This window comes from Stegostoma tigrinum, chromosome 3, assembly GCF_030684315.1.
Source record: "Stegostoma tigrinum isolate sSteTig4 chromosome 3, sSteTig4.hap1, whole genome shotgun sequence".
Classification (NCBI taxonomy): Eukaryota; Metazoa; Chordata; class Chondrichthyes; order Orectolobiformes; family Stegostomatidae; genus Stegostoma; species Stegostoma tigrinum.
The window spans coordinates 128,058,026-128,082,222 of record NC_081356.1 but is presented as its reverse complement, the minus strand read 5'-3'; the positions used below and the strand labels follow the sequence as shown (position 1 = coordinate 128,082,222).

The window sequence follows — 24,197 nt, the reverse complement described above, 5'->3', positions numbered from 1 at the left end:
TTTGGATGAAGGAGTGGAGGGGCAGATTAGTAAGTTCACAGACAATACTAGTGGATCGAGTTGTGGGGATACTGCAGAGGGCTGTTAAAGGTTACAAAGGGACATTGATAGGATGCAGAGCTGGGCTGAGAAGTGGCAAATGGAGTTTAACCCTGAAAAGTGAGAGGTGATTCATTTTGGAAGGACAAACTTGAAAACAGAATACAGGGTTAATGGAAAAATTCTTGGCAGTGTGGAGGAGCAGAGGGATCTTGGGGGTTCATGTCCACAGTTCCCTGAGAACTGCCACCCAGGTGGATAGAGCTGTTAAGGAGGTGTATGGAGTGTTAGCTTTCACTAATAGAGGGATTGAGTTCAAGAGCCGTGAAGCTATGCTCCAGCTATACAAAGCCTGGTTCGGCCACATCTGGAGTGTTGTGTCCTGTTCTGGTTGCCTCATTACAGGAAAGATGTGGAGGCATTGGAAAAGGTGCAGCAGAGATTTACCAGGATGTTGCCTGGAATGGAGGGAAGGTCTTACAAAGAAAGGTTGAGAGAGCTAGGGCGTTACTCTTTAGAACGATGAAGGATGAGAGGTGACTTGATAGGTGTTCAAAATGATCAGAGGTATAGATAGAGTAGACAGCCAGAGACTTTTTCCTCGGGTGGAGGCAGATATTACGAGGGGGCATAGTTTTAAAGTGAGTGGAGGTAGATATCAGGGAGACGTCAGAGGTAGGTTCTTTACTCAGAGAGTGGTCGGGGCGTGGAATGCATTGCCGGAGAGGGTAGTGGAGTCGGCCTCATTCGGGGCATTTAAGTGGCTATTAGATAGGCATATGGGTGATAGTATAAGGTAGGGACAGAGGTTAGATAGACCTTAGGTTTAGGGTAAAAGTTCAGCACAACATCATGGGCCGAAGGGCCTGTCCTGTGCTGTACTGTTCTATGTTCTCTTGTGTCCAGTTCTGGTCGCCTCATTACAGGAAAGATGTGGAGGCGTTGGAAAAGGTGCAGCGGAGATTTACCAGGATGTTGCCTGGAATGGAGGGAAGGCCTTACAAAGAAAGGTTGAGAGAGCTAGGGCTTTTCTCCTGAGAATGACAAAGGATGAGAGGTGACGTGATGGAGACGTACAAAATGATCAGAGTTATAGAGTGAACAGCCAGAGATTTTTTCCTAGGAGGTAGCTGTTACGAGGGGCATAGTTTTAAAGTGAGTGGAGGTATATATCGGGGAGTTATCAGAGGTAGGTTCTTCAGAGAGTGGTAGAGGCGTGGAATGCATTGCTGGAGAGGGCAGTGGAGTTGGCCTCATTAGGGGCATTTAAGTGGCTATTAGACAGGCATATGGATGGTAGTATAAGGTAGGGGTGGGGGTTATATAGACCTTAGGTTTAGGGTAAAAGTTCGGCACAACATTGTCGGCCAAAGGGTCTGTCCTGTCCTGTACTGTTCTATGTTCCATGTTCTGTGTTCTATGTTCTAGCCCATGCTGGGAAATTGCCATACAAAACAGGCCGGAACTAAACAGTGTCAGATCCCTGACCTCCAATATTCACAATGGAGAAGGTTCTTCCGCTTAGGATAAGTAATGGAAAGTGGGCAATACTTTCAATGATCAGTGATATTTGTCATCTTTAAGAGTCATGATGCATTATCAGCAGTTATTGCCCATCCTTAATTGCTCATGAAGGTGGTTCAGAGATACTTTCTTGAACCACTGCTGTCCACTAGGTAGTGCATAGACCTATGATGGAGGGATGGAGTTCCAGGAGTTTTACCCTGCAACACTGAAGGAACAGTGAAATATTTCTAAATGATGGCGGTGTGTGACTTGGGCTGGGAGCTTGCAGAAGATGGTGTTCCCATCGACCTGCTGCCCTTGTCCTTCCAAGTGTCTGCTGAAGGAGCCTTGGCTAGTTATTGCAGTGTATCTCCTGGATGGTAAACGCTGCCAGTCATCCGGGCAATGTTCTGGGGATCTGAGTTTGAACCTCGCCATGATCAGATGGTGGATTATGGCTTTAATAATAATGTGAAATTAAGAGTTTAATAATGACCATGAAACCATACTTGATTGTCTGGAGAAATGCAGCAGGTTCACAAATATCGTTTAATGAAGGAAGCTGCCATCCTGTAGGTCTGACCTACATGCAACCCACAGCAATGTGCCTGAATACTAACTGCCCTCTGGGGAATTCCAGATGGGCAATAAATGCTGACCTAACCAAAGACTCCCACATTCCATGAACAAATTTTATTTTATGGTATCGCTGGCCAGGCAGCATTTATTGCCCACACCTAATTGTCCAAAGGCCAGTTACGAGTCAACCCCATTGCTGTGGGTCTGGAGTCACATGTAGGCCCAGACCAGGTCAGGATGGCAATTTCTTTCCCGAAAGGACATTAGTGACCCAGATGTTTCTTTTCTTCCGAGCAATCAACAAAGGATTTGTGGTCAAAGTTCCAGATATTTATTGAATTCAAATTCCACCATCTTCCACTGGATGATTCAAACCCAGATCCCCCAAATATTACCTGGCTCTTCAGATTAATAGTTTGGCAATAATAACATTAAGACATCGCCTCTCCGATGTATAAAGTTAGCTACAGAGTAAATTTGGAGAAGGTAGGGTTTGCTTCCTTAGCGGGGATGGATGGCAGACCTGATAGAGGTGCAAGATTATGGCCAGGTTGGGTGAGATTGAAAAAGAAAGGCTTTTCCCATTAGCTGATGGTGCAAGGAATGGAGATTCAGTTTCAGGTTTACGGGAAGAGATACAGGAGGAGAAAAACAGTGAGTGACTAGGAAGTGGAGCTCAATGACTGGGTGGGAACTAAGGGAGAAATCATTAATCCAGAGACTTGGAGATTTACCTGTACAACGTGGTTTTTCAGAGCACAGTTTTGCGACAGTCCTCAACAGACAGCCATCATTCAGATCACTCAGATAAGTCATGTCAATTTTCCATCCAGTGACCTGCAGTTTTTTCAGGATGAAATACTCTGCTGTCCTTCTCTATAAAGAAAAAGTGATTTCCTGCTGATTACACTATTCTGGAGCACGCTGTCCAGCGGAGCATTGGAAGCAGATTCAATAGGAATTTACGAAAGGAAACGCAATAAAGAATTGAACAGAATGATATTTTCAGATCAGGGCTGCAGGGAAAGAGCAGGAATAAGGGTCGAGAGGTGGGTGAGACTTTGCTGTGAAAAAGTGTACAGCACTTTCAGGGCCGAAACATTGCCCCCTTTAAATACAGCACGGACAGGGTCCTAACCTCATGCCTACAGGCAATGTCAATGCCCTCATGATCGTGTGGCAGATCAGCACCTCACTGGCTCCGAGGCCCACAGGCCCACTCTGGAGCTCAGCTGGTGGTGGTAGGCACCCCCACAGCAGGTGGTGGCTGGGGAGTGGGATGTGTGGGAAGCACCCCCTTCACACCACAGACCCCAACCTAACCCCAAGGCCAGTGAGCTGCTGCCAGACCCTTTCTGGTCTCAGCCTTCGGTGGCATGATCCTAGCAGGAGGCCCGTCCTGACCACAAATGGAAACTTAGTTATCCAACATAACAATCAGATGCTTCTGGATAAGGAACTAATACACTTGAGCTGCCCTCTCACCCAACCTCCCTCTGGATAGTTTGTCCAGTGGGGGATGTGGTAGCAATATGTTTGCCCTTTGACCACATACCCAGAGATGCGAATCTCCTCACATTGCCAATAGCCACTGCCAGATCGTAGGGATTTCATTCTTGAAGAGCTAGCACATATGCAATTGTTCAAATGGTCACATTCAGTGTATCATTATCATGTAGGCAGTGTGGTGGTTCAGTGGTTAGCACTACTGCCTCAAAGTGCTGGCAACCTGGGTTCAATTTCACTCTTGAGTGACTGTGTGGAGTTTGTATGTTCTTCCTGTTTCTGCTGGGTGCTGTGCTTTTGTCTCACACTCCAAAGATGTGTAGGTTAGGTGGATTGGCCATGGGAAATGCAGGGACAGAGTCGGTCTTGGAAGGCTGCTCTTTGGAGGGACTAGTTGGGCCAAGGGGCCTGTAGGGATTCTATTATTGTTACCAACAAAACTAATACCAGTGCTCTTCTCCTAAATGAAAATGCCTGATAAATGTAAAAATACAAAAAAGAGGCAAAGAAAATTCAGGGATAGCAGGAACTGCAGAAGCTGGAGTCTGAGATAACACGGTGTGAAGCTGGATGAACACAGCAGGCCAGGCAGCATCTCAGGAGCACGAAAGCTGACATTTCGGGCCTAGACCCTTCATCAGAGCTCTCTGATGAAGGGACTCGGCCCGAAACGTCAGCTTTTGTGCTCCTGACATGCTGCTTGGCCTGCTGTGTTTATCCAGCTCCACACTTTGTTATCTCGGATTCTCCAGCATCTGCAGTTCCCATGATCACTTCAGAAAAACTGTGTTATCCATACTGTTACGTTTAGATTCCCTACAGTGTGGAAGCAGGCCCTTCGGCCCAACAAGTCCACACCACCCCTCGAAGCATCCCAGCCAGACCCACCCCCCTATAACCCACACACCCCTGAACTCTATGGGCAATTTAGCATGGCCAATCCACCTAGCATGCACATCTTTGGACTGTGGGAGGAAACCGGTGCACCTGGAGGAAACCCACGCAGACACGGGGAGAGTGTGCAAACTCCAAAAAGACAGTTACCCGAGGCTGGAATCGAACCTGGGTCCCTGGCACTGTGAGGCTGCAGTGCTAACCACTGAGCCACTGTGACGCCCAAAGAAAATTCAGGACTGTTTATGATTAAGAAGTGAAGGCTTATAAAGTTTCCAGAGATAGCAGTAATTTATGGGGATTAGGAACTTTGTAGAATGCGACAAAGGAGGAACAAGAAACTGATAAGGAAAGTGAGAATAGAATACAAGTGTAATTGGTAAATAAAACATTAAAATGGATGGTAAAAATTTCAATAGGTGTGCAAAAGTGAAACATTTGGCAAAGCAACTGTGGGTCCACTGAAGGCAGAATCAGGAGAATTTTGACTGGGGAACAGAGAAATAGCAGAGAAGCTAAAAAGCGTCTTTTTTTGCTGACGAATATACCAGGAATACCAAAGTAGAGATCCGAGTGGCTCGGGAGGATGAGAACTTGAAGGAAATTAGCATTGTTAAAAATATTGCACTGTGAAATTAACTGAGCTGAAAGATGATAAATTCCTAAGCCCTGATGGTCTATATCCCAATGCGATGAAGGAGATAGTTATAGAGATGCCAATGCATTGATGATGATCTTCCAAAATTCTGTGGATTCAGGAGTGATTCTTGTCGATTGGAAAGCGGCAAATGTCACCCTATTATTTAAGAAGGGAGCAAGAGAGAAAGCATTCATGCAGTATAGACTTTTTGACAAACTTGTGAGAGTTTTTGAAGATGTCACTCTCAAAATTGATAAAGAAAACAGAGAGCAGGAAAAAATGGCTCATTCTCACATTGGCAGGCTTTGACGAGTGGGGTACCACAGGGATCAGTGCTTGCGCTGTAACTGTTCACAACACAAAGAACAAAGAAGATTACAGCACAGGAACAGGCCCTTCGGCCCTCCAAGCCTGCACTGATCCAGATCCTCTGTCTAACCTGTCATCTATTTTCTAAGGGTCTGTGTCCATTTGCTCCCTGCCCATCCATGTACCTGTCCAAATATATCTTAAAAGACGCTAACGTGTCTGCGTCTACCACCTCTGCTGGCAACGCGCTCCAGGCACCCACCCCCTTAAACTTTCCTCCTCTCACTTTAAACTCATGGCCCCTAGTAATTGAGTCCCCCACTCTGGGAAAAAGCTTCTTGCTATCCACCCTGTCTATACCCCTCATGATTTTGTAGACCTCAACCAGGTTGCCCCTCAATCTCCACCTTTCTAATGAAAATAAACCTAATCTACTCAACCTTTCTTCATAGCTAGCACCCTCCAAACCAGGCAACATCCTGGTGAACCTCCTCTGCACCCTCTCCAAAACATCCACATCCTTTTGGTAATGTGGTGACCAGAACTGTACACAGCACTCTAAATGTGGCCGAACCAAAGTCCTATACAACTGTAACATGACCTGCCAACTCTTGTACTCAATACCCCGTCCAATGAAGGAAAGCATGCCGTATGCCTTCTTGACCACCCTATTGACCTGCGTTGTCACCTTCAGGGAACAATGGACCCGAACACCCAGGTCTCTCTGTTCATCAATTTTCCCTAGGACTTTTCCATTTTTTGTACAGTTCGCCCTTGAATTAGATCTTCCAAAATGCATCACCTCGCATTTGCCCGAATTGAACTCCATCTGCCATTTATCTGCCCAACTCTCCAGTCTATCTATATTCTGCTGTAATCTCTCACCATCCCCTTCACTATTTGCGACTCCACCAATCTTAGTGTCATCTGCAAACTTCCTGATCAGACCACCTACACCTTCCTCCAGATCATTTACGCATATCACAAACAACAGTGGTCCCCGCACAGATCCCTGTGGAACCCCACGAGTCACAGGTCTCCAATTTGAGAAACTCCCTTCTACTACTACCCTCTGTCTCCTGTTGCCCAGCCAGTTCTCTATCCATCTAGCTAGCACACCCTGGACCCCATGTGACTTCACTTTCTCCATCAGCCTGCCATGCGGAACCTTATCAAACGCCTTACTGAAGTCCATGTATATGACATCTACAACCTTTCCCTCATCAATCAATTTTGTCACGTCCTCAAAGAATTCTATTAAGTTGATAAGACATGACCTTCCCTGCACAAAACCATGTTGCCTATCACTGATAAGCCCATTTTCTTCCAAATGGGAATAGATCCTACCCCTCAGTATCTTCTCCAGTAGCTTCCCTACCACTGGTGTCAGGCTCACCGGTCGATAATTACCTGGATTATCCTTGCTGCCCTTCTTAACCAAGGGAACAACATTAGCAAGTCTCCATTCCTCCAGGACCTCACCCGTGTCTAAGAAGGCTGCAAAGATATCCGTTAGGGCCCTGGCTATTTCCTTACTCGCTTCCCTCAATAACCTGGGATAGATCCCATCCGGACCTGGGGACTTGTCCACCTTAATGCCTTTTAGGATACCCAACACTTCCTCCTTCCTTATGTCAACTTGACCTCGAGTAAGGAGGCATGGGATTCAAGGAAATGTGGCTCTCTGGATATAAAACTGGTGGTTCAATAGACGACAGAGGGTGGTAGTTGACGGAAAGCATTTAGTCTGGAACTCAGTGACCAGTGGTGTTCCACAGGGATCTCTTCTGGGATCTGTGCTCTTTGTGATCTTTATCAATGACCTGGATGAAGAAGTGGAAAGGTGGGTTCGTAAGTTTGCTGATGACACGAAGGTTGGTGGAGCTGTGAACAGCGTGGAGGGCTGTTGTAAATTGCAACAGGACATTGACAGGATGCAGAGCTGGGCAAAGAAGCATCAGATGGAATTCAATCTGGAAAAGTGTGAAGTGGTTCATTTTGAAAGTCGAAGCTGAATGCAGAATACAGGGTAAATAGCAGGATTCTTGGCAGAGTGGAAAAACAGAGGGATATTGTGGTCCACGTCCATATATCCCTCAAGTTGATAAGGTTGTTGAGAAGGTGTATGGTGTGTTAGCTTTCATCGGCGGGGGAATTGAGTTTAAGAGCTGTGAGGTTATGGTGCAGCTCTATAAAATCCTGGCCAGACCACACTTGGAATATTGCGGTCAGTTCTGGTTACCTCATTATAGGAAGGATCTGGAAGCTTCAGAGAGCGTGCGGTGGAGGTTTACCAGGATGCTGCCTGGACTGGAGGGCAGGTCTTATGAGGAAAGGTTGAGTGAGCCAGGGCTTTTTTCATTGCAGCAAAGAAGGATGAGGGGTGACTTGATAGAGGAGTACAAGATGATGAGGCATAGATACAGTAGATAGCCAGCGACTTTATCCCAGGGTGAAAATGACTATTAGCAGGGGGCATAATTTTAAGGTGATTAGAGGAAGGTACAGGGGAGATGTCAGAGGTAGATTCTGTACACAGATAGTGGTGGGCTGGCGGGCGTATGGAATGAGCTGCTGGCAGCGGTAGTGGAGTCAGATACATTAGGGGCATTTAAGTGGCTCTTGGGTAGGCACAGGGATGATAGTAAAATGTAGGGTATGCAGGGTAGTTTGATGTTAAAGTAGGATAATAGGTCGGCACAACATTGTGGGCTGAAGGGCTTGTACTGTGCTGTACTGTTCTATGTTCTAGCTTCTATGAAGAGAGATTGGACCAACTGGACCTGTACTCTCTAGAAGTTCAAAAAATGAGAAGTGATCTCACTGAAGCCACTGAAATATCCAAGGGACAGACAGAGCTTAGCTACAGTTAAATGGAGGTCTACAACTAGGCAGCACAATTTAAAAGTAAGAGGGTACCATTTAGCTTGTGTTATTGTGCTTTATTCAGTGTCAGTACTTACCAGCAATAGGAAGCGACGAGCAAAATCCGTCCACGGAGCATCGTTTTTGAGGGCTCTGTTGGATAATGGTAGATTACGTAGAAGTGCCACATGGAGGCAGTACATTCTGCATATATCTGCTGCAGACTGAATTGCCTGTTCACTGCATCTTTCCTGTTTTGAAGACATGAGCAGGAGCAGTTCAAACTGAGTTCAGCGTCTTCCTCACCCTTTATAGAAAGTGGTTCCAGTATCAACGTTCCTCTCCACCCACAATCAACAATGAAAGAAATGCAGTCTGACTCCTCCCTCAACTCACACATTGCCATTATTGGATGATAAGCAAATCCCACAGGCAATACTCCTCATCACCATTCCCCCAGATACAAAAGACCTATCTGAATGAGACATTCATGGAGATATTCCGTGTCTTTGTCATGCAGTTGGGACATCTGACCCACATGCAGAGTGCAGCCACTTGGTCTCTGTGCAGTGTTCATTGGAAAGCCTCATCCCTACACACAGCAGTCCCAGGTCCCACCAATTTTCCACTCAGTCAGCTCTGGCCCACAAGTGACACACTGTGGGAAGAACTCTATGTGGGTCCTAATGGAATTCAGTCGAGATCAAGTCGAGGCAGTCATGTATCACAAGTGACCCATTCAGCCTATCAAATACATGCTCATCCAATGTTTCTATTCTGAAGCCACTACTTTTATTTAATCTTAGACATGGATATCACTGGAAAAGGTGACCAAAATTGCCCAACCCTCAGCTACTTTCAGAAGGTGGTAAGTGAATGTTTTGTTGGGAATGTGGGAATTACTTGGCTGAAGTCCATCCAAATTGGTTTTTATGAAGATGAGGACACTAGTGGACTCAGCAGACTTTAATGCAGGTAATGCCCTGGAATAAAATGGTGATTATGTGATCACTCCTAATCTAATCTAATAATGTCCTTTAGGGAAAGAAATCCGCCATCGTTATCTGGCCTGGCCTACATGTGACTCCTGACCCACGGCGAAGTGGTCGACTTGAAAACAAAACAAAAAGAATTGCGGATGCTGTAAATCAGGAACAAAAACAGAAGTTGCTGTCAAAGCTCAGCAGGTCTAGCAGCATCCGTAAACAGAAATCAGAGTTCATGTTTTGGGTTCGGTAACCCTTCTTCAGAACAGATGGTAGCTGGGAAAACGCCAGTTTATACGCAGAAGATAGGGCGGGGGGAGTTGGTAAGGAGTAAATAATAGGTGGGGATAGAGCGCAAAGACAAAGAAGAACAGTTGGAGAGACAAAGGAGTAGACAGCAATCTGGCTGGGATGGTGAATAGCTGTTAATGGAGAATGTTAATGGCTAACAGTGGGTTATGAGTAACAGCAGATTATGTGACAATTAGGCTTGGTGTATTGGAGCATGTGGTAAGGACATGGAAGACCTCAAAACCTAAAGTTATTTCACTTAATATTGAGACCAGAAGGCTGCAGGGCCCCAAGTGGAAAATGAGATGTTGTTCTTTCAAGATAACAAAGTGTGGAGCTGGATGAACACAGCAGGCCAAGCAGCATCTCAGGAGCACAAAAGCTGACGTTTCGGGCCTAGACCCTTCATCAGACCCTCTCTGATGAAGGGTCTAGGCCCAAAACATCAGCTTTTGTGCTCCTGAGATGCTGCTTGGCCTGCTGTTTTCATCCAGCTCCACACTTTGTTATCTTGGATTCTCCAGCATCTGCAGTTCCCATTATCACTGCTGTTCTTTCAGTTTGCACTGAGCTTTGCTGAAGCATTGCAGCAAGCCTGAGACAGAGATGTTGGCCAGAGAGCAGGGTGGTATGTTGAAGTGGCAGACCACTAGGAGCTCAGGGTCTTTTTTGTGGGCAGAACATAAATGTTCTGCAAACCGTTTCCCCAGTGTAGAAGAGTTCACATTGTGAGCAGCGAATACAGTAGGCTAGATTGTGGACTTGCAAGTGAAGTGCTGCTTCACCTGTTAAGGTTTCTTTTCATAGAATCCTTACAGTGCAGAAACAGGCCCTTCGGCCCAATAAGTCCATACCGACCCTCAGAGCACCACCCAAAGCCATCCCCCTATAACCCACCTCATGTACAAACCCCAGAAGAGTGCGGGCAGTTTAGCATGGCCAATCCACCGAGCCTGCATATGTTTGGGATCTTGGATACTGAGGAGGGAGGAGGTAAATGGGCAGGTGTTACCCCTTCTGTGATTGCAGGAGAAGGTGCCGTGAGGCTGACGGGGGGCTGTTGGGAATGAAGGACTTAGTACTTTCAAGGCACTGAATGCTAGCATAGCATGTTTTGTGAATAAATGGAAGGATTAGAAAACGAGGACCAGGGTGGTGAGGTTAATCAGCTGGATGGGGGCCACCCAGTAAGATGGCAGTGACGTAAAATGCTCCAACTGGAGCTCCTTGCTTAACACATTTTTATCCTTCCTGTTTTCTCCTTCTTTTCGTCTCTTCTCTCCCTTCTCTCGGCCTCGGACACAAGGCCTCGGCCTCCAACTCCCAGCCTCTGAAGCGAGGTCAGCAACCTGAAGGGGGGACACCAGCGTCGTGGTGTGGAGCAGGGGCAGCAGCCCAGTACGGGTGGTGGTGGGGGGGGCAGCGGCCCCTTGCGGAGGGGGATAGGGGCCCAGTGCGGGTGGGGAGGGGCAGCGACCCCGTGCGGAGGGGGTGGGGTAGCTGCCCAGTGAGGAGGGGGATAGCATGGCCCAATGAGGAGGGGACACCAGCCCAGTGAGGAGGGGGGGGCAGTGGCCCAGTCTGGGGGTATAGCAGTTGCCCAGTGAGGAGGGGGGGCAGTGGCCCAATGTGGGGAGGGGGGGCAGCAGCCCAGTGTGGGTGGACAGAGGCCCAGTGTTGGGCGGGCAGCTGCCCAGTGAGGAGGGGGGCAGCGGCCCAATGTGGGGGTTCAGCTGCCCAGTGAGGAGGTGGGCAGCGGCCCAATGTCAGGGGGCAGTGGCCCAGTGCGGAGAGGGACAGCGGCCCAGTGTAGGTGAGGTGGGGGCAGTGGCCCAGTGTGGAGAGGTGGGGAAGGGAGGGGGCAGCTGCCCAGCGAGGAGGGGGACAGCATGGCCCAGTGAGGAGGGGGGCAGTGGTCCAGTGAGGAGTGGGGGGGGCAGCTGCCCAGTGAGGGAGGGGGTCAGCAGCCCAGTGTTGGGAAGCAGCTGCCCAGTGATGGCGGAAGTGTCGGAGGATGATGCGTTGGATCCGGAGGTGGGTGGGGTGGTACGTGAGGACGAGGGGGAGTTCTCTTTTGGTTACTATTGCGGGGATGGGGTGTGAGGGATGAGATGCGGGAAATGTGGGTGACACGGTCAAGGGTGTTCTCGACCACTGCGGGGGGCAAGTTGCCGTCCTTGAAAAACAACGACGTCTGAGATGTACGGGAGTGAAATGCCTCATCCTGGGAGCAGATGTGGCGGAGGCAAAGGAATTGGGAATAGAGGATGGCATTTTTGCAGGAAGGTGGGTGGGAGGAGGTGTATTCTAGGTAGCTGTGGGAGTTGGTGGGCTTGAAATGGATATCGGTTTCTAGGTGGTTGCCCGAGATGGAGACAGAGAGGTCCAGGAAGGTGAGAGAGGTATTAGAGACGGTCCAGGTGAACTTACGGTTGGGATGGAAGGTGTTGGTGAAGTGGATGAACTGTTCGATCTCCTCGTGGGAGCACGAGGTGGCGCCGATACAGTCATCAATGTAACGGAGGAAGAGGTGGGGTTTAGGGCCTGTGTAGGTGCGGAAGAGGGATTGTTCCACGTAACCTACAAAGAGGCAGGCATAGCTTGGGCCCATGTGGGTACCCATGGCCACCCGCTTTGTCTGCAGGAAGTGGGAGGAATTGAAAGAAGTTGTTGAGGGTGATGATGAGTTCGGCTAAGTGGATGAGGGTGTCAGTGGAGGGGGACTGGTTGGGCTGCGGGACAGGAAGAAGCAGAGGGCCTTTAGACCATCTGCATGAGGAATACAGGTGTATCGGGACTGGATGGGCATGGTAAAAATAAGGTGTTGGGGACCGGGGAATTGGAATTTCTGGAAGAGGTGGAATGTATGGGTGGTGTCATGGACGTAGGTGGGGTGTTCCTGGGCCAAGGGGGAGGAAATGGAGTCCAGATAGGTGGACATGAGTTCAGTGGGATAGGAGCAGGTGGAGGCAATCGGTTGACCAGGACAGTCAGGTTTGTGGATTTTGGGAAGGAGATAGAAGCGGGCCGTGTGCAATGAGGTTGGAGGCTGTGGGTGGGAGGTCACCTGAGGTGATGAGGTTGTGGATGGTTTGGGAGATGATGGTTTGGTGCTCGGGGTGGGGTCATGATCCAGGGGGCGGTAGGAGGAGGTGTCGGAGAGTGGCGCCTGGCCTCAGCGATGTAGAGACCAATGCGCCATAGTACAACTGCACCTCCCTCATCCGCGGGTTTTATGGAGAAGTTAGGATTGGAGCGGAGGGAGCGGAGGGCTGCACGTTCCATGGGGGAGAGGTTGGAGAGGGTGAGAGGGGTAGAGAGGTTGAGGTGATTGATGTCACAGCAGCAATTGGAGATGAAGAGGTCCATGTAGAGTAGGAGGCCTTGGGGTGGTGTCCAGGAGGAGAGGGCATGTTGGAGGCGGGAGAAGGGGTCAGTAGAGGAAGGATTAGGCTCACAGTTGAAGAAGTAAGCGTGGAGGCGGAGGCGGCAGAAAAACTGCTCAATGTCCAAACGTGATTGGTATTTGTTGATGCGTGGGTGGAGGGGGGGAAAGGTGAGCCCTTTACTGAGGGCATCTCTGCTTTAAATGGGCAACCTCTTCTGTTAATCCAAGATACCTAGTTCTAGATTCCCCTGAAAGCAGAAACAGCTTCAGAACCCAAAAAAGGAATTGCTGGAAAAACTCAGAATGTCTGGCAGCATCTGTGGAGAGAAAGCAGAGTTACCATTTCATGTCCAAGGACCCTTCGTCAGAACATGGCATCTCGCCAGTCAAGACCCCTCAAGATGTTACATGTTTCATTTAAGTCATTTCCAATTGTTGTAAACTCCATAAGACCATAAACATCGGAGCTGCATTGGGCCATTCAGCCCATTGAGTATGCTCTGTCATTCAGTCATGGCTGATACACTTCACAACCGCATTCTTCTGGCTTCTCCCCATAATCCTTGATCCTGTTACTAGTCAAGAACCTCCCTATCTCTGTACTAAATACACTCAATGACTTGGCCCCCACAGCCCTCTGTGGCAATGACCTCCACAGATTCACCACCCTCTGGCTGAGGAAATTCCTCCTCATCTCAGCTCTGAAAGGTCATCCCTTCACTCTGATGCTAAGCCCTCAGATCCCAGCCTCCCCTACTAGTCTAGGCATCTTTTCCACTTCCACTCTTTCCAGGCATCTCAGTACTCTGTAAACTTCAATGAGATCACTATCATCCTCCTAAACTCCACTGAGCATGGACCCAGAGCCCTCAACCGTTCTCTATATGATAAGCCCATCATCTGTGGGATTAATCTTGTAAACCTCTGGTCTCACTCCAAGGCCAGCGCATCCTTCCTCAGAATGAGGGCCCAAAACTGTTCACAATATTCCAAATGTGGTCTGACCTCAACCTTATACCACCTCAGTGGTGTATTTCTGCTTTTGTATTCTAGCTCTCTCAAAATGAATGCTAACATTGCATTTGCCTCCCGCATTGCCAGGTGAACTGTCGTGTAAACTCTGACAGAATCCTGAACTAGGAGTCCTAAGCCCCTTTGTGCTTGAGGTTTCTACCGTTTCTACCCAACTCTCCAACACCTCCTCCTACCTGTTTAGAAAATAGTCTACACCGCTATTCTTCCTACCAAAGTGCTTAACTCACACTTTCCCACATTGTATTCCATCTGCCATTTTTCCTAATCTCCAAGTCCTTCATCAGCCTCCCCACATCCTCAACACCACCTTTAGCTTCACCTATCTTTGTGGGTGAGCCTGCTTAGCCTTTTGCCAGAAGGCAATCTGCTCTTTCCAAGCGTTAGTCCCGTCAACCTTCTCCAAACTGGTTTCAACTCGTTAACATCCTTTGGGTCACCAGTATTAGGCATGGTACTCCTGATGCGGAGTGAATCTCACCATGGTAGATGGTGGAATTTGAATTCAGTGTAGTTCACTAATGTCCTTTATGGAAGGAAATCTGCTGTCCTTACAAGGATGCGGTCTATAGGTGACTCCTGACCAGTAATGGGTACCTCAGAGCGGTTAGAGATGGACAATTAATACTGATCCAGACCCACATCCCATGAATTAATTTAATGAAAGACTTTTTCCATGAAAATGTGAGTGTAATTTTGACCTGCTAAAGCTGGCTGCATATCCAGCTAACAAAGTGTGAAGCTGGATGAACACAGCAGGCCAAGCAGCATCTCAGGAGCACAAAAGCTGACATTTCGGGCCTAGACCCTCTGATGAAGGGTCATCAGAGCTCTGATGAAGGGTCTAGGCCGGAAACGTCAGCTTTTGTGCTCCTGAGATGCTGCTTGGCCTGCTGTGTTCATCCAGCCTCACGCTTTGTTATCTCGGATTCTCCAGCATCTGCAGTTCCCATTATCTCTGATGCATATCCAGCTTATCCCTGAGTCATGAAACCAATAGTCCTTCAAGTAATGTCTGGGTGTTGGAACAGACATTTTTCTGCAGTTAAGGATTTTGAAAGGGAGAGTTACCTCCTGAGTTTTTGCACCTTCACCACTTTTGGTAGGAAGTCCAAACATCACCAACTCATGAGCGTACATCTTCAGAGCCACTGAGCAGGACATAACACAAAGAATTCTGCTGATGTCCGATCCCTGGGGCCATAAATCCTTCAGCTTGGAGAAGCTGTGCTGAATCTGAAAGAATACAGAGCGTTCATCTCTGACCCCGATGTATGTGGAAGAGATTGTGCCCCACTGTTAGATAAATGCAGTAAATTATCTTCGAGTCACAGAGTCATAGAGCTGCATGGTATGGAAACAGATACCTCAGTCCAACTCGTCTATGCCAAGTAGGAATCCTAAATTAATCTGGTACCATTTACTAGCATTTGGCCCATCATGTCCTTCTAAATCCTTCCTATTCATATACCCATCCAAATGCCTTTTAAATGCTGTAATCGTACCAGCCTCAGCACTTCCTCTGGCAGCTCATTCCATACACACACCACCTTCTGCGTTTAAAGCTGCCCCTTAGGCCCCTTTCGCTGTAAACCTATGCCCTCTCGGTTTAACTAAAATAAATAAATCAATGATGCATCCAAGTAAACAGAACGTTCACCTTATTATAAGATAATAAAGTGTGAAGCTGGATGAACACAGCAGGCCAAGCAGCATCTCAGGAGCACAAAAGCTGACGTTTCGGGCCTAGACCCTTCATCAGAGCTGATGAAGGGTCTAGGCCCGAAACGTCAGCTTTTGTGCTCCTGAGATGCTGCTTGGCCTGCTGTGTTCATCCAGCTTCACACTTTATTATCTTGGATTCTCCAGCATTTGCAGTTCCCATTATCACTGATACAATGTTCACCTTATTATGCCAACTTTTCATCCACATGAAAAGTTCAGCCTGATCACATTTTCCTGTCTGTCTTCCAGAAACATTTGTCTTTTCTTGGCAATATTCCAATCAGACAACTCCTGCTTCTCCACATGTAGTTCTCCTGTCCCCCAAATCAGATGCTTCTGGGTTCAAGCTCCCAATTCAACAAATTGGGCAAAAAAATCCAAGCTATTCCCACATCCTCACTCCCTTCACCCGGTACAGTGCCTTGGAGGTGCTGTACAGTCAGAGGTGTTGTCATTAGGTGGCCAACTTAACCTCATATCCTGTGCCGAACATCAAAGAGGCCATGATATTGCCTCAAAGGAGTGGAAGGGAGTTCTTCCCAAGTACTCTCACCAACATTGATCCCTCCAACAAAGTCACCAAGCGAGATTGATAAGGCTGATGTTCGTTGTATCTTGCTGTGCCTGACTTTTGCAGCCTCATTTCTGATGTGGCAACGTTGGCTGTTCTTTTGCTTTTGCTGCAACGTGCCCCGGGGCACTTGTACAGGGCTGAGATGAGGCCAGTCTGAGCACAAGTCAATTGGAAATGGGAACAGGCCATTCAGCCCCTCCATCCTGCTCTACCAACTAAGGAGGCCACAGCTGATCTGGTGCCGCCCGGACTCCACTTGCTTGCCTCTCCCACCATTACCCTCGACTGCCTTGTCAATCAGCAATCTGTTCGATTCACCCTTGATTGTATCCAAGGGAAAGAAATTCCCCTCCATCCCTCCATCTAAGCAGTAGTTTGAAGTAGTCTTGCAAGCTCCTTAGCTGTAGCACCCTCACAATCGTTCAACAGGAACCTCACTCACACCGCTATGTTGTCAGGATTGCCAATAAATGCTGGCCTTGCCGCCAACACTGAAATCAGAAAGGGTAACATTGGCATTGTTGTAATGTCTCTGGATGAGTACTTGAGGGGCCCAGGCTATTGTTCTGACAACCCTGCGTTCAAACTGGTTGGAAAGTTCACCTCAGTAATTTTACCATGAAACAATCATTTGTGCATATTAGTAGGCCATTCAGCCCCCTTGACACTGCTTCACCATTCAATAAGATCATAGCTGATCTGATTCCACATTCTCGCCTACAACAGACAACCCCTCACAATTCTGCTTACCAAGAGTAATTGCGAAAGCCCATCTGGTCCACTCACACCCTTTAGGGAAGGAAATCTGCCATCTTTACCTGGTCTGGCCTAAATGTGACTCCAGACCCACAGCAACGCGGCTGCCTCTGAACTGTTCTCTGATATGGCTCCAAAAAGCCATTCACCTCATGGGCAATTAGGAATGGGCAACCCATCAATGCCCACGTTCCATTAAGGTACAAGTAAAATGGGAAACAGACCGAAAATTGCAGAGAGATAATTCATAAAATCCCTACAGCGTGGAAGCAGGCCATTCAGTCCACACTGACCATCTGAAGATGATCCCACCCAGATCCATCCCATCCCTGTAACTCTGCATTATCCCACGGCCAGGCCACTTGGCCTGTACATCTTTAAACTGTGGGTAGAAGCCCGCGAGACATGGGGAGAATGTGCTAATGCCACACAGACAGATGCCTGAGGTTAGGATTGAACCCAGATCCCTGGCACTGTAAGGCAGCAGTGCTAGCTACTGTCCGGCCCCTTTCAAATGATGCAAGACACCAGAGAAGTATAACGAAAGACTTACACTTACACTGTACATGTAAGGAACTTTGGGCATCCCGAAGATGGCAAGTTTGAGGCAGAGTATGAGGAAACAGGTAGGGTGTGATGAATAGGAATGAAAGCACCCATAGAGTATAAGGGGGAAAAATATTATCTTTTTCTGAGATGCAGAAAATAGTTAGTTTTAAATAATCATGCTTCAGTCATCATTTCACGATTAAAAAGACAGCGATCTTACCTCTTTCTGCATTTGTTTTGCCAGTTTTTCTTTATTCGGGGTAAGAAACACTTGATTGTAAATGGAAGGAGCAACTTTCACCAGCCATTCATGAGTAACTTTTAAATCTACTTCATACTGTGGCATTAGAGGGGAAAATAAAAGAAGAACTCCAGTCAACTTGGCAACTAGGTGATGAAAAACACGTTCGCTTAAAACATACACACTCTGAACTACATAACACCAGGAAATCAGAGGAAGAGAAGACCTTTCATTTGAGCCTGTTCTACCACTCAATCTGATTGTGGCTGATCCAGACCTGAACCCATTGCAATTCCTCTTGTTCAAAAGAAAACATTTTCTCCATTCTTTATCCCATACATAAAACCAGTGATAAACATTTGGGGTAGAAATTTGTTCCAGCCTGTTTCTGAGGCACAAAACCAAACATTGCAATGTACCGCAAAACATGAGGAACTAAACTGGCTAACAAGAGCTACCGATGCTGCAGTCAGAGTCAGCACAGTGTGCAGCTGGAGGGACGCAGCAGGCCAGGCAGCATCAGAGGAGGAGGAAAGTCAACTTTTCAGATGAAAGGTCCAGGCCCAAAACTTCGAGTCTCCTGCCCCTCTGATGCTGCCTGACCTACTGTATTCTTCCAGCTCCAAACTGTATTGACAGGAATTAAACTCACCTGGAATTGGATCTTGGGAACTCTTAACACTAACTTGTGAAGGACTCTAGCATCAGTCACACCTCCAGAGGCCTCTCTTCCACTACCACGATATCAATTTGGAGTTGCAGCCCTCAGGTGAGCCCCTGAGGGGTTAAGAGGGTGTGGTGGAGGAGGCAGGGAGGTGAGGTCCCAGCCTAAATCAACAAATCTCAGGTATCCTTCTCCTGAATCCACTCCGAACCATACTGGTGGTAGTTACTTGCTAGACTGCACACCAACCTCACGCTGTAGAGGCATCCATCCTCTGGGTAATTGTCTTGGGTGGTACGGTGGGTTAGCACTGCTGCTTCACAGCACCAGGGGCCTGGGTTCAACTCCAGCCACGGCTGTCTGTGTAGAGTCTGCATGTCCTCCCTGTGTCTGTGTGGGTTTCCTCTGGATGTTCTGGTTTCCCCACACAGTCTGAAGGTGTGCAGGTTAAGTGGATTGGCCATGCTAATTTGCTCTGTAGTGTCCAAGGATGTGCAGTTTCGGTGGATTAGCCATGGGAAATGTGGGGTTTGGGCATGGGGCTGGGTCTGAGTGGGATGCTCTTTGGACAGTTAGTATAGACTCAGTTGGCTGACTGATGTCTCCCTGCACAGTAATGATTCTATGAATCATGAATCTACCTCCCTTTGAGTTCAAAGCATTTGACAATTTTGCATTTGCTACATTATCAGTAAGTTCTAAAGACTCAACTCTGAGAGAAAAAAATGTATTTTCATCTCTGTTTAGAATGGCTGCCATCCTTATTTTTAAACTATGACCCTTAGTTCGGATTACCCCACAAGAGGAAATATCTTTTCAACACCCAGTCAAGTCCCCTCAGGATCTTATGTCTCTGACTTCAATCACCTCTGGCTCTTCCAAATTCCAGAGGGTACAGAGACTTTCCTGTCTATCCTTTCCTTATAAGGCAATCCGCTCATTCAAGGAATTAGTCCAGTGAACCTCTTCTAAATTTCTTCCAACTCATTAACAACCTTACAGTGCCTCACACCATAAACAGTATTCCTGATGCAGATGTACCCCACCATCGTAGATGGTGAAATTTGAATTTAATAAAAACAATCCAGAATAAAAACGTAACCTAACTTGACCATGTAACCAGTCAATTGTCATAAAAACTTATCTGGTTCACTAATGTCCTCGAGGGAAGGAAATCTGCCATCTTACCCCATCTGGGCTATAATTCCCTCGATAATTTATGCAAGGGATTTAACACTAGTTTGAAAACCTGAAATAACAAAGCCAGAAGTGAAAGTTGGTTTCTGAAAAAATACAATTGACCATGAAGCTGTTAGATTGTCATGGAAGCCAATGGATCCCCAGTTGTCTCAATGGACAAATTGGTCCACTTCTGCTCCAATGCCTAAGTCTCATGGCCTTTTTTTAGGGGCAGTAGCCTGCCTTCTGGAGCTGACACCCAGCCTTTAAAACTAATAAGGTATAGGTACCTGATTGGTAATGCTTATGTTTGCTCCCATAACACTAGAATTGGCTGTGGATAACATGGTATTGGAAGATTCTACAGGCACTAATTACAGCTCCAGGTTTAAATGTTACACTCACAGGCATTTCAGTGTCTTGGCTAACATTGAACTATTAAGTTACAAACAGTAGCAAGCTTCCTTCAGTGTATCAGCTTCAAGCTATAATGGAGTCTGACATCTTTATTCCATCAGGTTACTTGCTATGATACAGTGAATAATCTCATGAGCTGTCTCTTAAAGGTATACTGCATGACAACTGCGAAACATAACACAAAAATGACTTTCCTGGTTGGAGCTTTCATATGAAGATAGGAGCAGGAGTAGGTCATTAGCTTATCGAGCTTGCCCTGCCATTCAATATGATGATGGTTGATCGAACGCTTCAATGTCTTTTACTCATCCAATCCCCTTTATGCCACTGGTAATCAGAAAGCTATCAATCTCCACCTTAAACAGACTCAAAGACTGAACCTCCACAGTCCTCAGTGGGAGAGGATTCCAAAAGGTTTATGACTCTGAGTAAAACAATTCTCTTTCTCTCAGAACTAAGCTGTATTTCTGTTACTTTAACATTGTGTTCCTTGGTTCCTGACTTTCCAACCAAGGAGAAGCATCTTACCTGCATTTACCCTGTCTATCCCTTTATGTATTTTGTATGTTTCAATGAGATCATCTCTCATTCTTCAAAGCTGTAGGGAATACAGGCTCACTTTGCCCAATTTCTCTTCAAGTCCAGTGAACCTTTGTTGCACTCCCTCCACGGTAATAGTATCTTTCCTGAAATAAGGAGACTAACATTATACACAAATGTGGTCTAAGCAAGCCCCTGTGCAGTTGAAGGAAGAAATTATTCCTCCTGTACTCAAATGCTCTTCTGATAAAGTTGAATATTGCCATTCACCTTCCTGGCTTCCATGTGAGTTCAGCCTTTGTGGTAGAAAATGTATAATCCATCAGACTAATAAACAAATATGCACATTATCAAATCAGTCAGCCCATTAATGGCTGCTAGGCAGAAGGGAAGGCAAAAATATTTCAGAATATTTATCATTTACCTTCTTCCAAGCTGAAGTAATAGTTGGCTATTAAAGTTTAAACCATTGACTCAGTTCTCTCAGACTGCTAATCATTTGAAGAGGAAAACCTCAGGCTTCTTATGATGATAAGAGGTAGGCAATAAATGCTGACCAATGATGCCTATATCCCAGGGACAGACATAAAAAAAGGACATATTGGCTAGAGGTATTCAAACTCATGAGGGGCTAAGACAGAGTAGAAAGGGAAATTCTTTCCCATTGACCAGTATGAGTATACCTTTCAGAGACATTTTCACAAGGTCATCACTGTATCACAGCACGTAGACCTGAAGAAACAAAGGTGTCAGACTTTATCTTGACTGGGATAACTTGAAGCATGATATGTTACGAGAAACAAGTTCGCCTGTGGTCGCTTGATAGACTAACTTCAGTTCAGACGCTGTTGTACCTGTGAATGTGATGTTGGTACATAGAACATAGAACAATACAGTGCAGAACAGGCTCTTCGGCCCTCAATATTGCGCCGACCTGTGAACTAATCTAAGCCCCTCTCCTGACATTATCCCATCATTATCCATATGCTTATCCAAGGACTGTTTAAATGCCCCTAATGTGGCTGAGTTAACTACATTGGCAGGCAGGGCATTCCACACCCTTACCACTCTCTGAGTAAAGAACCTGCCTCTGACATCTGACTTCAATTATCACCCCTCAATTTGTAGCTACGCCCCCTTGTACAAGCTGAAGTCATCATCCTCAGAAAAAGGCTCTCACTGTCCACCCTGTCTAATCCTCTGATCATCTTGTACGTCTCTACTAAATCCCTTCTTAGCCTTCTTCTCTCCAATGAGAACAGACCCAAGTCCCTCAGCCTTTCTTCATAGGGCCTGCGCTCCAGACCAGGCAACATCATGATAAAGGTATATAATGGCTAACTGCAATAGCCATCAAAGAATCCCCACAGTGTGGAAGCATGCCGTTCAGCCCTTTGACCCTTCAAAAGACATCCCACACAAGCCCAGTCCGTCCCTGTAACCATGCATTTTCCATGGCTAACCTACCTACTAGTATGTGCATCCCTGGACACTAGGGTGATTTACCATGGCCAATCCACCGAACTTGCACATCTTTGGACTGTCATTGGAAATAGGAGCAAATCTGCACAGATGTGGGGAGACTGTGCAAATTCCACAGAGACAGTCAACCAAGGGCAGAACTGAACCCAGGTCCTTGGGGCTGGGAGGCAGAAGTGCTAACCACTGAGGCACCACATTATCCATAATTAGTTTCTTACTTTACAAGGGATAACATATACACTGCTATATCAGGAGGTGTATCCAGCTGTCTACAAAATGATTCTAACAAAAGGCTTGACAATACAGAGTCACAGATTCAAAGTCTTTATCAAAAGAAATAACAATGACTCAAGGAAGAATATGTTCACACAGCAAATGGTTAGGATCATCCCACTGGACCCAGACCCTTACCCTAGCCTCGTAACTCTGCACTTCCCATGGCTAATCCACCTGCTCAGGCAAAATGCTGGAATTTCCTCTTTAAGGGTATTATGGCTGTCCCAACACACCAAGGACTGCAGAGGTTCAAGAAGGCAACTCAACTTCTCAAGGGCAACTGGGGACAGGCAATAAAAGGTGGCCCAACAAGCAATGCCCATCTCCCACAAATGAATGAAAAAAGACCCTTGTTAGGCAAAATTTGACTCTACATCTAATGAGGTAAGATGGTACAATGTTTAGTCAACAAATAGACTTTTGGAGCAGCATCTTTCTGGTGGAAAGAGATAGGGACAGAGTTGGAGACATATGGGAAGATAATTCCCGAGCTTGGGGCCTAGGTAATAGAAGGTGCAGCAACCAATAGTTAGTGGTTTGAAACAAGGTTGCACCATTAAATGAGCCCCGAAGGGGTACAGGATTGGAGAATTTTCCACAGGTAGGGAAGAGCTGAGGCCATGAAGAGGTTTGTAAGCAAGGAGGAGAGTTTCAGAAGTAGCAAGATAACAAATCAGTCAGCAGATGATGGAGAGTCCAACAGACATACAGATATGAAAAACATGTACATGTATAGTTTTATAGATTAATTTAGTTATGCACCTACATATCTATCAATCTCTCAGTAATTGCTGGAAAGAAAGTTAAAAATACATACAGTCATACAATTGTAGATATGTACAGCGCGGAAACAGACTCAGCATGTCCATGCTGACCAGATATCCTAAATTAACCTCGTCCCATTTGCTAGCATTTAGCCCATGTCCCTCTAAACCCCTCTTATTCATGTACCCATCCAGATGCCTTTTAAATATGGTAACTGTACCAGCCTCTACCATTTCCTCTGACTGCTCATTCCATACACGCACCACCTTCCACATGAAAACATTGCTCCTTCGGTGCCTTTTACATTTATCCCCTCTGATTTAAACCACTGCCTGCTAATTTGGCCTCCCTTACCCTGGGGAAAAGACCTTGCTTATTCCCTTGTCCATTCCCCTCATGATTTTACAAACTTCCATAATGTGACTCCTCAGCCTCCGATGCTCCAGGGAGAATAGCTCCAGGCAATCAGCCTCTGCCTACAGCTGAAAACCTGCCACCCTGTTAACATTCTTTTCTGAGCCCTTTCAAGTTTAACAACACCTCTCCTGTAGCTGGAAGACCAGAAATCTATACAATAGTTGTTTACCCTCTTGAACTTTGACCTCATGATTGACTTGCTGCAAATGTGATATGCATAAACTCGGAGAATGTCCCAGCTCATTCCAGAAGACAGGACAATGTTTATTTTGTTCCCCAGTGTGTGGAACATGAAGATGTGGAACATTCCAGATGCGTATTGCCCACTCCAACTGTTGGTAAAAGCTTTGTCGGAGATCATCACGAAATAAGGATGGTTCTCATTCAAGAACTGTTTCCACTTTGGATCAAAGCAGTTAGAGAAATTTGTAAGGACTGGGACTTTGGTGTTGTGCTGTAGATGGAGGATCAGTGCAGTCCTTACAGAGAGGTAAAGGGGACTTTGGTTCCATATACTTTCAGCATCCTGTAAAGAAAACATGGAGAAAGCCAAGGTTAATGGAACAGGGCCTTTTCT

General features: G+C 46.6%; 1 protein-coding gene across 1 annotated transcript in view; it reads right to left on the bottom strand.

Moving 5' to 3' along the window:
• LOC125449328 (probable ATP-dependent RNA helicase DDX60) overlaps positions 1-24,197 on the bottom strand; it is a 143,554-nt gene that overhangs the window by 107,386 nt on the left and 11,971 nt on the right. The window contains exons 4-8 of the mRNA XM_048525033.2: positions 23,790-24,146; positions 17,860-17,976; positions 15,107-15,271; positions 8,437-8,589; positions 2,859-3,000 (exon numbers count right to left, since the gene is read on the bottom strand). Coding sequence (XP_048380990.1) covers positions 2,859-3,000; positions 8,437-8,589; positions 15,107-15,271; positions 17,860-17,976; positions 23,790-24,146 — 934 coding nt within the window. The remainder of the gene's footprint in view (positions 1-2,858; positions 3,001-8,436; positions 8,590-15,106; positions 15,272-17,859; positions 17,977-23,789; positions 24,147-24,197) is intronic.